This window comes from Lithobates pipiens, unplaced genomic scaffold (genome assembly GCF_037356315.1).
Source record: "Lithobates pipiens isolate NorthernLeopardFrog02 unplaced genomic scaffold, aLitPip1_a1.2 Scaffold_13, whole genome shotgun sequence".
NCBI classification, from domain to species: domain Eukaryota; kingdom Metazoa; phylum Chordata; class Amphibia; order Anura; family Ranidae; genus Lithobates; species Lithobates pipiens.
The window spans coordinates 107026759-107044772 of NW_027507718.1; the positions used below are offsets into that span (position 1 = coordinate 107026759).

Sequence of the window (18014 nt, forward strand, 5' to 3'; positions counted from 1 at the left end):
TTTTCCTCTTTTTCCCAAGATGAGTGGATCTCCCTGCTGCCGTTAGTTGAGTTTGCTTACAAAAACTCTACCCACTCCACCATAAGACAAACTCCTTTCTTTGCCAACTATGGGTACCACCCATCATTCCTGGCTAATTCCATTCCAGAATGTTCTGTGCTAGCTGTTCTCAAAACTGTAAACTTCTTCAGCACCAATAACAAATTACTACAAGAAACAATGACTAAAGCACAGGAACTCAACAAAGAGACCTTTGACAGGAAAAGATGGGGAGAATTAATCCTGGAACCCGGAGACCAGGCATGGCTGTCCACAGTAAACCTAAGGCTGGCCTGCCCTTCAAGAAAGTTGGGTCCTAGGTTTGTGGGTCCTTTTCCATTAAAAAGAAGGATCAATGAGGTGTCCAATCACAGCCGATCACATGTAAACACGGAGATGCCGGTAATCGGCGCTCCTCGCCTCACACTGTCAGAGTGTGTGGCGAGGAGAGCCGATCAGCAGCTTTTCCTCGCAAGAGACATGTACACATGTAATCAGGGCACTGATCATCAGTGCCCTGATTACAATAGCGCCACCAGTGCCAGCAATTAGTGCCAGTGATCAGTGCCAGTGATCACTGCCCACCAGTGCCAGCAATCAGTGCCTAATAGTGCCAGCGATCAGTGCCCACCAGTGTCCACAAGTGCCACCAATTAGTACACCTTAGTGATGCCAGTGCTGGCTATCAGTACCACCTATCATTGCTGCCCATCGATGCCCATCCCTGCTGCCCATCAGTGCCCATTAGTGTCGCCTATCAGTGCCCACCAATGCCACTGCCCATCAGTGCTCATCAGTGTGGCCTATCAGTGCCCACCAGTGCCACCTATCAGTGCCAATCAGTGCTGCCTATCAGTGCCATCTATAAGAGCTCATCAGTGCCACATATTAGTGCCGCCTATCAGTGCCCATATGTGCGTCATATTAGTGCCTCCTCATCAGTGCCACCTAATCAATGCCCATAAGTGCAGCCTCATCAGTGCACATCAGTGAAAGAGAAAAATTACTTAACTACAAAATTTACTGACAGAAACTAAGAAAACCTTTTTTTTTCCATTTTGCTTTGTTTTTTTTTATAGAAAATAAAAAACCCAGCAGTGATTAAATACCACCAAAAGAAAGCTCTATTTGTGTGAAGAAAATTATAAAAATGTCACATAGTTAGAGTGTAGCATGACCTCCTAATTGTCATTCAAAATGTGACAGCGCTGAAAGCTGAAAAATGGCCTGGGCAGGAAGGGGGTGTAAGTACCCAGTATTGAGGTGGTTAAAGATTCTTGTTACTTATCCAGGAGGCTGAACAGATAACAGATGATGTCAAACAAGATCTATCTAGTCTATATCTGACCATGAAACAATTTTTTTGTGTATTTCTTCACAATGTAAGATTTTTTTGCGCAATTTACCGCATTTATATGTCACTTATGAGACTTTGCATATTTACTTTGATCAGAAGGAATAGCCAGGGTCACTGTGGGAAGTAGAATTGTATTCTTTTGTGCAAAGGGTTGTAAACTAGCTAAGTGTGTTGTAGTAAAAGTCTGTGACATTCACAAATGTCGCTCAACATAATGTTCAGGTCTCAGATGATTGTCCAGTAAACTCTATTCTGAAGGAAAGGTCATAGTTATGCTTTGCTTAGTATTCTGTGTAGTGGGCCCTTGTGTAGAGGTTAAACAGATGTTCTAAGAAGTGTTGCACACATGATTTATTTCAGGGATAATCTAATGCTATGGCTTTGCCTGAGACATAGTCCCCAGTGGAAATGAGTGTGAGTGTCAAAGGAAATTGATAGTTATTTCCACTGAGCGTTGACACATGTCAGACTTCTATAGCTTGGCCATCACTATTAAAGCCTTAAATATATATATATTTTGTTGTTATATTTGAAAACATTTTCAACTACCCATACCCACATTTGTACTGCATATGTCCTCTTATACTATATGTCATACATGAATGAGATGCAAACTCTAGCCATAAAAAACAGCAAGGTCAGCTTATCTGGGAGCCTTCCCACCCCAAATAAAACAACACTAATTAACGGCTTAAAAAAAAAGCATAATACCTACCCCAGACCCAGATGTTTTTTAATGGGCTTATGCATCACTGCTGCCTCCTAGGGAGCTGAGTAGCTAAGTACAGTGCATTCATGTTGGATATATTTTAGCCTTTAATTAAGTGTTTATATGGTGGTAGAGGGATCTCCAATAAGTGGAAATTTAACATATACTTTTCATAGCAGACATGAAAAACATATAAAGTAGAACTGACCCCCAAAAACTCCACTCACCTTCCCTTATCCTTTTTATAAACATGGACATAAGAGTCCTGGAAGGGTTCTTAGCTCTCGGGCCTGTGCAGACTCTAGCATTGTCTTCCATCCACTAGTAGTCACTTTAGTTTTACCTGTAGTGGAGGGATTAAATGCAATTATTATGCAAGTGGTAAAATCCAGAGTAAAAAAGATGAGGTATAGCAGTGTTTCTCAGGTTTATTAAAACTCCTGTGAGTCAACTCATCTCATGTACCCCTTGATATCAGTACAGATCTGTATAGATAAACAAGACAGAAAGGGTGGGGTGATCACCAGTGCCGGATTACCAAATAGAATAGCCACCAGCCTATGGGGCCCTGCGACAATGGATCAAAATAATATTTAGTAGATCTTGAAAGAAAATTACAATTGTAGCTTGTTTACAAAAGAAACAAAAACTTTATATTAAAGTCTCTATAGAAAAAAATACTGTATTAATGTAATGTACCCCAAACCAACTTAAAGTACATAACTCATTGACATCAGGTTCACATTACAGCTTGTCTCCTGAAAGCTATAACGACCAACGTGCACATTATTTAGTTCAATGTCATACCATTGGAGCACACTCACAAGAAACCTTCAGAAACCTGTGAGGGGGTCCCCAAGATTTTGGTTGCTTAGGGGCCTCCACAGAGTTTAATCTGGCACTGATGATCACCCCGGTGTATAAACCTTCTCTACTGCATTGATAAAAGTGCTGTTGCTTTCTGTGTTTCTTTTGTAGAGATTCTTCTTTCCTTTCCTGGCCTAATGACCACAAAGGAAGAGAATTTGAGAATTTCCTTAGGAGGAACATAGACAACAATAAAATCCAAGCACATATTTTGACCTTTATATTCTGATAAATGTGGCTTTTTAGTGAAATGTATCAATTTTTTTCTGCCTGACCTGCTGATGAAGTGCAATTTTTTATCCAGATGTATCAGTTGGGTTTGTAAAAATAGCCTTCTTTCTGTAAGAGAACAGAATTGGAAAATTTAAAAAAGACATGAACACAGATTCAACCTATTCACTTATATTTATTTTGAAAGGTAAACATTCACTTTGCTAAAGTGCACAGGCTCTACTTCTTTAGTAAATCAACATCAATGCCTAAAATGTTTACGTCACATTTAGGTTAATACGAATATAATTACCCTCTGATGGCACCTTCAGGCATGAGGACCAGGGGTGGCTATGGAGCTCTTGGCGTGTATTTTCACCTTACCTTCCTATCATTAAATTGCCCCCCCCCCTTTTTTTTTTCTTCTATCTTTCCATAACATATATACAATCTCCTATCTCATCACAAGACTTTTCCCCTTATTCTTGCCTCTCAAATCTATTCCTCCAAAAAGGTTTTTAGAAGTAAAATCCCAGATATGGTGATATTCAAAATCTATTCTTGTGTTTCTTTGTTGTATGATACATAGCCTCAGTAGTCTTTTCACATTATATATTATATAGTAACATTTTCCAATGTGTGCCTGTGCTTTCCAACCTTTATGGGTCAGCTGAATCAGGCCTCATGGTTCGTTTTTTTGATTATCTTGTAAGTCGACATATGAGCACCTGCATGTCAGGTATACTTGATGTTTTTAAATTTGTTTCGGCTGCATTTATATCTGGCAGGATTGTATTTGTATGAAATATATACTGGCTGTGGATTTATATGTATACACCCGGTCAAATGAAAGAATTTAAAAAAAATACAAACATATAATTTTCCTTTGTTACATCATAAGAAATTCAGCTAGGATACATTACCTATTAGTGTAATATTTATCTCTGTATCAAAAGTACCATCCATGTTTAAACTGGGGCAGTTTCACCCTCACTTCCTGTTTTGGTGAACATGCAGGAAGAAAGGGCAAATATACCTAATGGGAACATGTTGGGAAAAAAGTGTAAAGTTCGATCTGGGATCCTGGTATTGGCACATTATATTTTGGCTGGTTAGAGGTATATATTTGGTTTCACTACTGATTTGTTGCAAGGAATGATAAATCTCCTTTCTTGTTTTCTTGTGCAGGTCATTTGGGCCCCACATTTCAGTGTCAGCCAGTACATCAAGACCACATATGCAATGATGACAGCGAAAAGGTATGGGTGCCCTTAAAAGCTCATAAATAGCATGACAACCTTTCACACGTTAAAAAGAAATTCAATAATTGCTCATTACTTAAGCAATAACACATGGCAAGAAGTGCATTAAACATTTCAGCGCTCAGGCTGGGAGTCTCAAATGCCTTAAGGAGGAAGCTTAACCTTTATTAAGAATGTTTCTCATGAAATTCAAATATGTGTCTACATATAACCCTGTATATCTATTGATGTGTGTATATCTGCCTGAGGATGCATGCGGTATCAGAAAGCAAACAGCAAAAGAAAATAAACTAGCAAATATGGAATGGGTGGATGCATAAAAAGTTATCACCTTTTCTGAAGGCAAAGTTCAACAAATATATGGGCATGTCAGGGAATTTTGTGTTGGTGTGTTGTTTCTGTCATTTGAGCTTGTGTCCATTTTTCCAGGGAATACATACAAAAAATTGTGAATAAACAGAGATCATGTTATACACAAAAAAATAAAACTGTTTCAGGGGAGTAATTTGAGGGCTACTTGAAGACATCAGTCTAGAAGGGAAATAGAACTCTGGTGGGCCCCTACCACATTTGTAAGATAGTATTTACGGTTTACATTTTAGGCTAATTAAAAGTGGTTTGTATATATCTTTTTAATATGTGCTTCTAGGAAATGCCATAACCCTATTAGGACTCTTAAACTTGTTTGCATTGCTTTAGGTTGATGAGTAGATATGGTTGCATAAATATTAAAGGTTATATTGTATATATAGCTTGACCAAGGATAGATTGACCTCATAAATTTAAAAAGAATATATATATTTTTTTTTTAAGTTAAAATTTGAAAAAGATCAACTTACATACACACATTAATATGTGGTAATGTTTTCACTTTATGTATACTTTATGTATATATATATATATATATATATATATATATATATATATATATATATATATATGTATATATATATATTTTTTTTTTTTACTTTTTTTTTATAAGGGAATTGCTTATTACATATACAGGCTGCTGCTTCCTGCTGTGCTTTACTGCTTCTTCTCACAATGCACTCTGTGGCTGATTTCAACAATTGTGGACAGGCAGAGTAATTGCACTGACCCACTGAGAGTTTTCTTTAGTAGCCAATTTTAAAATCAAAATATCAGTAATAAAACCATAGAAGAGTAAGAGTTTGTAAAATGTAAAAGTCATAAAAAACAACTAAAATACATAAGAACTTAAAAAAAGGCATTTATCTAAGATGCAAAATGATTTTTTTCTGCAAAACAATGTGTTTTTCTGGCTTCCTGGAAGACCAGTAAGCCAATATAAAAGGTTTCTTTAGTACCACAATGTAGGCTGCATTAATTGCAGTTCTGTTTGTGAGCCTCCTGTCTTGGTGTGGCTGGATCTAAAGTTCTTTGTGACTCTGTAATAACCCTGGTCAATTTAGTACAGTGCATGTTTTTTTCCATAATTACTAGCGTGTGTGTTTTTGACCCAGTTCAGTTTAGCGGAAATAGCGGAAATATAGTTTAGCGGAAATATTTAAAATGATCTACATTAACAAAGTGGACCCTTACTTCAGAATGCTTTTTGTAGAATCAAGAAGAGGCCCTCATTGTCTAGGTACCCCCATTTGCTGCTGATGACAAATAGGGGTTTATTTACTAAAGCTGGAGAGTGAAAACTCAGGCTCACTTCTGCATAGAAATCAATCAGCTTCCAGGTTTTATTGAAAAAAAGCTTAACGTGGAGTTCCACCCAAAAGTGGAACCTCCACTTATCTGTTTGCTCCCCTTTGACAGGTACCCTTCCCCACTTCCGGAAGACGGTGCCACGGCACCATCCCTCTGAAGTTCTGTCTGCCTTCTTTCCTCCATCGCTGGGCCAGTTAGAAAGCGTAGCATGTTTCGTGCATATTTCGTGCATGCACAGTAGGGAAGCTGAATCAAAAGGCTTCACTGCCGGTTTCCCTTAGCGGAGATGGCGATGGCAGCACCCGAAAGCCTATCTGAAAATCAGCTGGGGTGATGATATTGCAAGCTCCCTGGACAGGTAAGTGTCCCTATATTAGAGGTCAGCAGCTACAATATTTGTAGCTGCTGACTTAAAAAAAAAAATTTCCCCAAGGCAGAACACCTCCTTAACCACTTGCCAACTGCTGCATGCCGATATATGTCGGCACAATGGCAGCGGTGGGCAAATCATTTTTTAGCACTGATCAATGTATAAAAGACAATGGTCCCAAAATGGTGTCAAAAGTGTCCAATAATGTCACAGTCCCCATAACAATCGCAGATCGCTGCCATTACTAATAAAAAAATAAAAATAAAAATGGCATAAAACTATCCCCTATTTTGTAGACGCTATAACTTTTGCGCAAACCAATCATTATACACTTATTGCAATTTTTTACCAAAAATATGTAGAAGAATACATATTGACCTAAACTGAGGAAAAAATTAATTTTTTTATATATTTTTGGGGGATATTTATTATAGCAAAAAGTTAAAAATATTGCGTTTTTTCAAAATTGTTGCTCTTTTTTTGTTTATAGCACAAAAAATAAAAACCATAGAGGTGATCAAATACCACCAAAAGACAACTCTATTTGTAGGAAAAAAGGACATTAATTTTGTTTGGGTGCAACATCGCAGGACCACGCAATTGTCAGTTAAAGCGACGCTGTGCCGAATCGCAAAAAGTGCTCTGGTCAGGAAGGGGGTAAAATCTTCTGGGGTTGACCAAGCTGAGGTTAGAAGCTGATTGGCTTCTATGCAGCTTTACCAAATAAACACCCATAGTGTTATTTCCCCCTTATATGGCAGCACTCCTGTTGCTTTAAATGCAATGGACCATGAAGACAGTGGTAAATTGAATTTTTTTTTTTTTATTTCACCAAGTAATAGAAGCGAACAAATGTTATTTAAACTAGCCATAGACAATAGATAGCTCACCATGACTGGTGATAATCAAAGTCCAAAAAAATTATATGTCTAGTTTTAGTTGTTTGGGACAGAGCTTGATTCCTAAACTGGTTGTCCGGGAGCGTAATAGAGAGACCTCCTCATACCCTAGCATGGAATGAAAGCTTTGAAATGAATCCAGTTGAGTTGCTGGGCTGATAAACACGTTCAATGATACAGTGATGTCAAGGAAGAGGTTAGATCTATATTCCTATTTCCAGACAGCAGGAAAGACTGAATCAGGGATGTGACACTGCCCCACTTAACCCAAAATGGAATATGTGCTGAGTGAAGCCATGATTTATTTCCTACTAAGTAAGATCTTTGTAACCTTGTCTGCTTTTACTAAACCGTTAATTATATATTTTTTTAGATGCAAAGGGAACTCCAGACAGCTGCACTACTGAAAAATCACCTTCGTTAAAAACATCTAGAAAAACAGCAGCAGAATAGCAAGGTGACCTGCTGACATGTTTTGTGCTACACTAGCACTTACTTATAGTAACCATTACCCTGTTTTTACCCAACCTTTGATATTTATAATAAAGGTGAGTTTTCAGTAGTTTGGCTGTCCGGACTTACCTTTGCATCAAATCATCAGCTGGGAGCTGGGTCGGCATCTGTAAGTGTAATTGCGACAGATTGTGGCTGGCTGACCCAGAGCGTTATCTTCTTTTCTCAGTTATTTGTAGTTTTTTTAACTTTAGCATCTGCTCCTCCCAGTTCTTGTTTTGGTTGGTCATCGCAGTTTTGGAAAATGCAAGACCTAGCTCCAGCCTAACCATTTTTTCTATTGGGAAGAGTGGAGAAGAGTTATGCCCCGTACACACGATTGTATTTTCCGACAACAAATGTTGGATGTGAGCTTGTTGGCTGAAAGTCCGACCGTGTGTATGCTCCATCGAACATTTGTTGTTGGACTTTCCGCCAACAAATGTTGGCTAACAGGTTCTCAATTTTCCACAAACAAAACTTTGTTGTCGGAATTTCCGATCGTGTATACACAAGTCCGACGCACAAAAGTTCACGTATGCTTGGAATCAAGCAGAAGAAGCCGCAATGGCTATTTAACTTCCTTTTTCTTGACTCGTCGTACGTCTTGTACATCACCACGTTACCACGTTCGTAATTGTTGGCCAACATTTGTGTGACTGTGTTTATGCAAGACAAGTTGGAGCCAACAACCTTCAAACAAAAATCCATGGTTTTGTTGTCGGAAAGTCTGATCGTGTATACGGGGCAGTAGAACTTCTGTCATGTTTTTAAACAAGATGTTTTTAAACAGTTAAACAGTTTTAAACATGTTTTTAAACAGGAAATCTCCCCACTGGGAACACAAACTGCAACCAGACACATTCTTTACAATAAAATGAAGAAGAGTTAAGCCTCATACACACGATAGAACTTTGTACAAACTTTCCCTTGGATTTTTGTACAAAGGGCGTCGGCCCTGAACTTGTATTGCATACACACAGCAGGACTTTTTCAGCCAACTTTCACCAAATCACATGGTTTTTCTGCTCTTTACTGCCACCTTTGGTCAACTTCTGTATTGTTGTCTGATCTTTTGCATTGGTTCTGAGCGTGCCTGTTTGTACTTTGTACAAAAGTCCTATGGTTTTCTGTACACACGATCAGACTTTGCTCCATCTGACTTTTGTTGCCAGAAAGTTTGTCCGTTCGCACAGCCAACAAAAGTCCGATGAAAACCAAAAAAGTTTGTCCGATGGAGCGTACACACGGTCGGATGTTGCTCCAAAACAGCTAATTTGCATGTTTGTTGTCAAAAAGTTTGATCGTGTGTATGGGCCTTTAGAATTTCTTTGACAAAAGTATTTCCTTTTCCAATTATATGCAAAATTAAAATAAAAACATTGCTCAGAGTTGGGCCTTGCATGTTTTTGTTAAAAAAAATGCTTTTTTTAACAAATGATTTGCTACACCTGTGGTTTAATTCAATTTAGGAATAGAAACAAGAAAACAGCTAAAATTGTATTTGTGTGTGTGCTGTGTATCCTTAAGCCTCATACACACGATCAGACTTTGGACAAACTTTCCTGCGGATTTTTGTACAAAGGGCGTCGGCCGTGAACTTGTATTGTATACACACGGCAGGACTTTTTCAGACAACTTTCAAAACTTGGTTTTTCTGCTCTTTACCGCCACCTTTGGTCAACTTCTGTATTGCTGTCTGATCTTTTGCATTGGTTCTGAGCATGCGTGTTTGTACTATGTACAAAAGTCCTATGGTTTTCTGTACACACAATTGGACTTTGCTCCATCTGACTTTTGTTGCTGGAAAGTTTGTCCGTTCGCACAGCCAACAAAAGTCCAATGAAAACCGAAAAAGTTTGTCCGATGGAGCGTACGCACGGTCGGATGTTGCCTTAAAACAGCTAATTTGCATGTTTGTTGTCAAAAAGTCTGATCGTGTGCATGGGCCTTTAAAGTGACATTCAGCTGTGTTTTTTTTCCAATGTGCTATATTTGTTATAGTCTAAGTCCAGACAATTTTGTTTTTTGGCCATTAGATTTGGGGAACCGTCAGTGTTTTTTTTTTCAGATTTTTATATCTATCTTCAGACCTCATATCCCTTAGCAGTGGTGCATGTGCGAGAATGGGAGAGTGCTGCTGTCCCTGGAACAGAAAGCCACAGAGACCAATTAAAACAAGATGTTGTAACGCTAGGTCACTCTAAAGCCCCATACACGCTATCAGTTTTTCTGATGAGTTTTTCCTTCAGATTTACCAAAACCATGTAGTAGAAGGGCCTGTCTGATTGCATACAAATTGAAACTCCTAAGGTTTGACCTCATATTATATAGTTTTGGTAAATCTGAAGGAAAAACTCAGCAGAAAAACTGATAGTGTGTATGGGGCTTAATAGGTACATTTTGCCTGTGCTGCAACATGGACACAGACAGCAAAAAAAAACAAAAAAAACAGAGGCTTTAGAAGAGGAGTAATGAATGTTTTTTTTGACCAATCTTCTCTTGTGGGGCACAGGGGTGCACTTACTTTTGCACTCCTGTGACATACAGCCGTTGTGTGGTATTAGCTGACCTGGTAGAACTGCTCTGGGCCTTAAAAGGATCCTGACATGGGCGTAGCATCATGGGTATCAGGGGTTGCAATTGTGACCCCGCCCCTAGCTCCAGGGGGCACACAGCTCTGTTCCCTGCTGTCGTATTACATTTGAAATCCTCCCAGAGCTGGAGTCCAGCTCCAATCCGCCTTGCATCTCCCAGTACCTCACCCAAGTTCTATAATTCAGTAATCAGCTTCCAGTTGTTTGCCCTCTCCTCAGTCCACCTCCTCCTCTGCTCTCATTGACTGGGGACATGTCATTACTAGGATGGGGGGAGGAGGCGAGGTCATCTCATTAATAGGTTGGGGGGGGGACGAGGCCATGCCATTAATATGTTTGGGGGGGGGGGATAAGGTCATGTCATTTCTAGGATGGGGGGGCGAAGTCATGTCATTACTAGGATGAGGGAAGAAGGGCAAGGTCATGTGATTACTAGGATGGTTTCTACAAAATATTTTGAAATATCCTCTCAATATATACATAAATCTCTGAAATAACTCTTTAGCCACTTGGAGTATCTTGGCGCCTAATTGGAGTATCTTGGCGCACAGTGGAAGGGGCAGGTAGTAGTGGGGGGCCCCAGGACAACTTTTGCATCGGGGCCCACAAGTTTCAAGCTATACCTCAGCCTGACAATATTGCACATGATCCACCCAGCTGTCTGATTGACAGCTGGGTCCGCCTCTCAGCACAAGGCTAAAGGCCAGAGCCAGCTGCATCCACCCCCTCCCCAGCTCAGCACTCCAGTGAGTACTGGAGGATCAAAGCGGAGAGCGGCGACTGTCAGTTACCGCTCTCCGCTCTGAGCAGTCATGTAATCGCTCAGTTCTTGGGCTTATAGCGGATGTGGGAGTATGTGTGGAGGTGTGGAGGTGAGTATGTGTGTTTTTTTTACAAATCCCAAACTTCTTCTACCTGTTTCCTACTTTGTCCAAATTAAAAATATGTTTTTGCTGGAGTTGGACGTGGCAGTAGACATAAAATATTTACATATTCTTAACTAGCAGTATATAAACTTTGAAATATATTATAGACACTGCGAGCAATTAATCCTCAAAGTTCACAATGGAAGTCATTCAAATCAGGTCTCCTAAATCCGCTCTCCCCCTCATCATATGCACCTATTCTATGTTTTCATTTGAAATTAGAACGATTGCAGACTGCTAATTCACTGCTCAGAGGGGAAAATGAGCTAGAGAGGCTTTAGCTGCAGACTTTAAGGATTAATTATTTCAGAGTGTCTTCAGCTACAGAGGTAAATGACAGCTTGATTTTATTTATTTTTTTACTGCTTGTTAATATGCAAGTATGTCAATGTCCATCACTTGACCGCATTTCACTTATTTTTTCAACAATCCATCTATTAAATCTTCTGCCCTTGTTGTTTTGACTTTGGATAGTAAACCATTTTTTTCTTCCAGTAAATGCCTTATACAGCCCACTTCTTGTTTCTTGTCTGAGAAAAAGCCTAGGCATTTGACATCATGCACAGCTCTCTCTCTCTCACTCTCATGAGAGTTTTCCAGGAAGGGACGGGGGATGAGTCATAAGAGGGACAATGAGAGCTACAGTGCTACAGAGCTGGAGGTGTGCCTCTGTGTAAATCCAGGAAGTGAACAAGCAGCAGCTTCAGCTGCCCACAGTTAAAATGGCTGCAGCCAGACTCAGTGGAGGGAGATTTCTGCAGCATATTTGGCAAGTACAGAATCACAGTATATATAAAATATATAAACTGGTTGGAGGGAAGCTCCAGAATTGCAAAGATGTTTTTATTACAAATTATGTGAGCAGACTGTAGTTCCTCTTTTACAAAGCATTGGTAAAGAAGGTAGAAGGTAAAGCGTGGGAAGTGCTATGAATATTTATTAATGATTTATCAAAATCTTGTGTAATCTATGTGCACACAAATCTACATCCATCTATGAATATGATGTAATTCACCATCATTGTCCTTTGTTGAAATGAGATGCTAAATTTAAATTGCATGTCATTTTAGAATAGCCTTTGCCCAATTTTTGTATAAATTTGCAAAGGTTTCTATGTAACTGACAGCACTAAATTGAATTAAAGCATTAAACTTTGTTTTGTGTTTTACTTCACTGCTAATTATAGGCTAGAAGAAGACTGAGGAATCGGGATTAGGTAACCCTGTATAATCACAACTTTATCGCAGGTTCCTGGATTTAAATAACAATATTTCAGTATAATATATTTTTTTAACACATGCTCTTGATGCTGTTTTATTTAGTATGTAGATCAGGGGTGTCCAACTCAATTTCATCTTGGGGGGGCACATCAGCATTATGGTTGCCCTCAAAGGGCCGGTTGTATCTGTAAGACTATATAAATGGATCTACTCTTTGGGGTTGATTTACTAAAGGCAAATCCACTCTGCAGTACAAGTGCACTTGGAAGTGCACTCGCTGTAGATCTGAGGGGAAGCTCTGAAATGAGGGGAAGCTCTGCTGAGTTTATGATCCAATCGTGTACAAGCAAAAATGCTGTTTTTTATTTTCCTTGCATGTCCCCCTCAGATCTATAGCGACTGCACTTCCAAGTGCACTTGTAGTGCAAAGTGGATTTGCCTTTAGTAAATAACCTCCTTTATCATATTAAATAATTGCCTCTGTATTCGATTATTACTGGTTTAGGTAATAACTAAAGACTAAGGGTACATTTACACTTGAGCTAAGCGTTTTTTTAGGCATTTTTTCAAGCTTTTTTTTTCTGTGTTTTTTTTTTTAGCAGATTTGCAAATATTATAGGTGTTTTTTTCAGGCGTTTTTCATTTAGGCAGTGGCTGTTGATGTGGCCAATAGAAACCTATGTAAGGTGTGGAGTAGAAAAGGGGAGGGGAGCTGCTATTTGAGCTGCAAAAGCCTGAAAAAACGCTAATTTCTCGCTGTTCAGTTTCTATTGATGTTTATAAGGAAAAAAAAAAAATCTCAAATCTGCCTGTACTTTTTTGAGAAACCTGCATTTTGCTACATGTGACAAATGACTCAAATGTGAACAGGGGCCATTGAAAAGAATGAGATTTTGCTTGTTGAGCATTTTCTAAGCGTTGAGCTGAAAACCGCCAAAGTGTGAACGGGGTCTTAAGCTGTGAAGGTCAGGTGCAGAGTCCACTCACACTCCTGTAGCAGATGATGCAAGTCTGAAAAGTTGGGTCGCACATCTTTGGTATCATCCACAAGAAACTTTATTGGAGACTGCGCAGACAGAAGAGGGTTCTGCTATGGTGTTCTGTCTAAGCAGTCTCCAATAAAGTTACTTGTGGATGATACCAACGATGTGCGACCCTATTTTTCAACTGGCATAGAATTGTATTATTCTCAAAATAATTATAATCAGATTTCAACAACACCCCACCCACCTCTTACATGAGATGTCAAGATCTCCTCTACCTTCATAAGTGAAGAGTCCCCCACCCCGCCCACTTCTCACATGAGATGTCAAGATCTCCTCTACCATCATAAGTGAAGAGTTCCCCCACCCCGCCCACTTCTCTCATGAGATGTCAAGATCTCCTCTACCATCATAAGTTAAGTGTCCCCCACCTCACCCACCTCTCACATGAGATGTCACGATCTCCTCTACCATCATAAGTGAAGTGTCGCCCATTCCAACCACCTCTCACATGAGATGTCACGATCTCCTCTACCATCATAAGTGAAGTGTCCCCCACCCTACCCACCTCTCACATGAGATGTCAAGATCTCCTTTACCATCATAAGTGAAGAGTCCCCCACCCCCCACCCCACCCAACTCTTACATGAGATGTCAAGATCTCCTCTACCATCATAAGTGAAGTGTCCACCACCCCCCACCCCACCCACCTCTTATATGAGATGTCAAGATCTCCTCTACCATCATAAGTGAAGAGTCCCACACCCTCCCTTTCATCACAGTGCACCCCTTTTGTTGCTGCCAGGAAAAAGCTGAGGGTAGAGAAAAGTCAAGGCAAGCAGAAAGTGCAAGATCTGAAGGAGGACCAGAGGACACCTGGAGTCAGCTGCCAGAGTCTGCTGAATGCTGGGACCAGGGGAGGCAAAGATGAAGGGGTGCTGTGGCTTCACAGAGAGGCACAAGATCTGTAGTAAGAGTTCTGTCCCCCTTTCTGCTGTCGACTGCTGAGGCGAGGGGTGGGGGCTGTAGGGACAAGGCTTTCCACAGCTGTACAGAGAAGAGCAGGATCTGGTGGAGGAGTTCTGTCCTCCTCTCTGCTGTCACTGCTGAGACAAGGTGGGGGTGGAAATGAGGGGGGTGCCCCAGCTGCAAGTAAGGTGCAAGGGCCACACTAAATGGCCTGGAAGAGCCAGATTCGGTCCTCAGGCCTTGTGTGATGTAGATTGTAAAAAGAGCCTGTATATTTTATGCTGAAATCTTATATTTGGAAGCGAAAGAAATTGGAATTTGGAAGAAATTTTGGCTGTGACTGTTTAACAAATTGGGGTTAGTTGCAATATACAAGAGCAATAAATGCAAGTATTTCCACTGACACGCACATATATCTGCCACAAAGCATCTTCAGTTTAATTTAGGCGGGAGCAGTTTTGTTAAACCCTACTGTGCCTACGGCAACTGATTTTCTGGCAATGCCTCAGCCCTGCTTTGATTATATTTTTGTCTCGCAGTCAACTTGATAATACTAAGAGACATAAATATGTAGAGAAGCAAAGCATTCTTTACAGAATGCATTCTATTCAAATGATAAATATTTTAGATAGACAATAAAATATGCTAAACATTTATGCATATCAAACAAATTTGTAAGAGCTTAATACAACATATGGCAGTTTTCCCTTGACATATCCTGATCCAGTAGCTGTGACTGGGCCCCTAGTGATTTAAAGGACCTATCATTTTAAAATAATTCAGTATTTGCATAGTACTCTGGCTGTTGTGCAAAAGAGAAAAAAGTCAATATATTTAAAAAAGAACTGTTATAGTAATAGTAAATAAAAAAAATAAAAAAATAATAATAAAAACCTCAGAAGGTACCTTATTCCATCGTGATTGAGTAGCTTAATTGGAGTAGCAGTGTGCTTTTCACCACTGGAGAATTTGTTTTGCTGCACACTGACAGCTGTCAGCGCTTGATATAGCTGGAAATGACAAGTTCTACAACTACAACTTCTTAGTTCAAGTGCTAAAGCTAAAAAAACAAAAAACAAAAAAAAAAAAAACTGCTGCCTACCAAATCTTACTCTGCCCCCTTCGAAGGTACGTTTTGTGTTCATTTTTCCTAATTTGTCAGCATTATACAGTAAAGACGTTTTCATTTTTTTTTTTTTAACATTGGTCAGGGTGGTTGGCATCCACCAAAGATCCTGGAGTTTGATTATAGTTTACATTTATCACTACCAGTTGAAGGGGGGAAAAAAAACGACATGTGCATACTCATCATTAGTTTGCACAGTGGAGCATGGGAGCTTTAACCACTTGACCTCCAGAAGATTTACCCGATGGCCAGGCCATTTTTTGCTATACACCACTGTATTATTTTAACTGACAATTGTACGATCGTGTATAAATAACATTATGGTCCTTTTGTTTCCCTCAAATAGAGCTTTCTTTTGGTGGTATTTGATCACCTCTGCGTTTTTTTTTTTTTTTTGCGATATACACAAAAAAAAATCTGACATTTTTGAAAGAAAAAACATTTTTTTTTACATACTGCTATTAAACATATCCAATAAAAAAAGTTAAAAAAATCTAATTTCTTCACAAATTGAGGCCAATATGTATTCTGCTACATATTTTTGGTAAAATATATCCCAATAAGTGTATATTGATTGGCTTGCGCAAAAGTTATAGCATCTACAAACTATGGGATATATTTATGGAATTTTTCTTTTATTTTTCTTTTTTTTTTTACTAGTAATAATGGCAATCAGTGACTATTGTGGGAGACAAATCGGACTTTACATTTTTGTAACCAGTGACACTAATACAGTGATCAGTGCTAAAAAAAAATATGCACTGTCACTGTACTGGGAAGGGGCAATCAAACGGTTAAAGTGATTGTAAAGGTTCGCATTTTTTAATAAAAATAATAGATATGGCATACTTACCTGCTCTGTGCATGGGTTTCACACAAAGCAGCCCCAGTCCTCTTCTTCTGGGATCCCCCGCCGGCACTCCAGGCCCCTCCTCTTCAACGGTGCCCCTACGGAAAGCAGCTCCCAAGTCCTGTTGCTGCAAAAATTGACATAGACAGCCTGGACTCACCCCCCACCCCCCCCCCCCCCCCGCTCCTGTGCCACTGAAGTTGATTGACAGCAGTGGGAACCAACGGCTCCTGCTTCTATCAATTTGTCCAATGAGGACAGAGGGCTTGTGCACATCGCTGGATTGTATGGGCTCACGTAAGCAAAAGGGGGCTCTGGGGGGGCCAGTTGCAGCAAAGAAGGTATTTCACCATAATGCATAGAATTCATTACGGTGAAAAACCTTGAGACTTTACAACCACTTCAAAGTGTTTTTAGACCCTAGCAAAAAAAAAAAAAACCTGCAAGACAAAGGCATAATGAGCTAGTATGCATAGCATACTAGCTCAGTATGTATTACTTACCTTAGATTGAAGCCCCCGCAGTGGTCCTCATTCACCGTTTTGGCGATATCGTTCCCGGAGTTACTTCCGGGTATTGCAGGCTCCGGCGCTGTGATTGGCTGGAGCTGCGATGACGTCACAGTCTAACTGAAGCAATGGCACCAATGTGCCATTGCTTCAGTGCGCATGTGCTGATGATGTCGGCACATTCAAATACAGGGGATATCTCCTACACAGTTCCGGTTTAGGAGATATCCGGGGTAGATACAGGTAAGCTTTATTATAAGCTTACCTGTAGCAAAAAGTGTGTTGTAAGGGTTTACAACCACTTTAACTGTGTGCCTAGCCAGTGTTTGTGTACTGTGGGAGGTCCTTTTACTAGGCGAAGGCATTGATCCATGTCCCTGCTTTTCAGGAACACAGGATCCATGCCTTCCCTACTGACATAACTGTCTCTCTATGTAACTACTATGTAACTATATATGCCTTATGATCGATGGGTGCTGGCAGACATCAAGTCCACGGTACCCACAGTTTAGCTCCCGCTGTGTATAATCACAGCTGGAGCAGGTCTCCGGCAGTGCACATGCGTGCCCTAGACCCAGAAGTGCAGGATCACCTACTAGGCAAGTGATCCTGCGCAGCAGAGTCATCTTGCCCTTGTATATGTAGGTTATACGATCGGCAAGCGCTTAAGCTAGCCATATACTGATCGAAATTTGACCGGTTCAGCAGGGACCGGCCAAATTTCATTCAGTGTGTGGCCGTCCTTGCTCAACAAAAGTTGATTGACTTCTATTGAAGGAAAATGCTGGAAAAGCAGCTGCTTTACCTGCTGATCAGTGTATTGTGACAGCGGTGGGTACAGCTGTCAAAATACAATGTCCTAGCTGAAGCGGAGGAATTGGTTAATCCCTCCATCCTATATAATACGATGATATACCCGTGCTACCAAATGTGTACGTTTTTTTTAACA

The 18014-nt window shown here is 40.0% G+C and overlaps 1 protein-coding gene across 2 annotated transcripts in view; it reads left to right on the forward strand.

Moving 5' to 3' along the window:
• The window catches only part of RNF38 (ring finger protein 38), a 423900-nt gene that overhangs the window by 230359 nt on the left and 175527 nt on the right, over positions 1-18014 (forward strand). For both annotated transcript variants that reach the window (XM_077475379.1, XM_077475378.1), the window contains exon 2: positions 4371-4441. In XM_077475379.1, coding sequence (XP_077331505.1) covers positions 4371-4441 — 71 coding nt within the window. The remainder of the gene's footprint in view (positions 1-4370; positions 4442-18014) is intronic.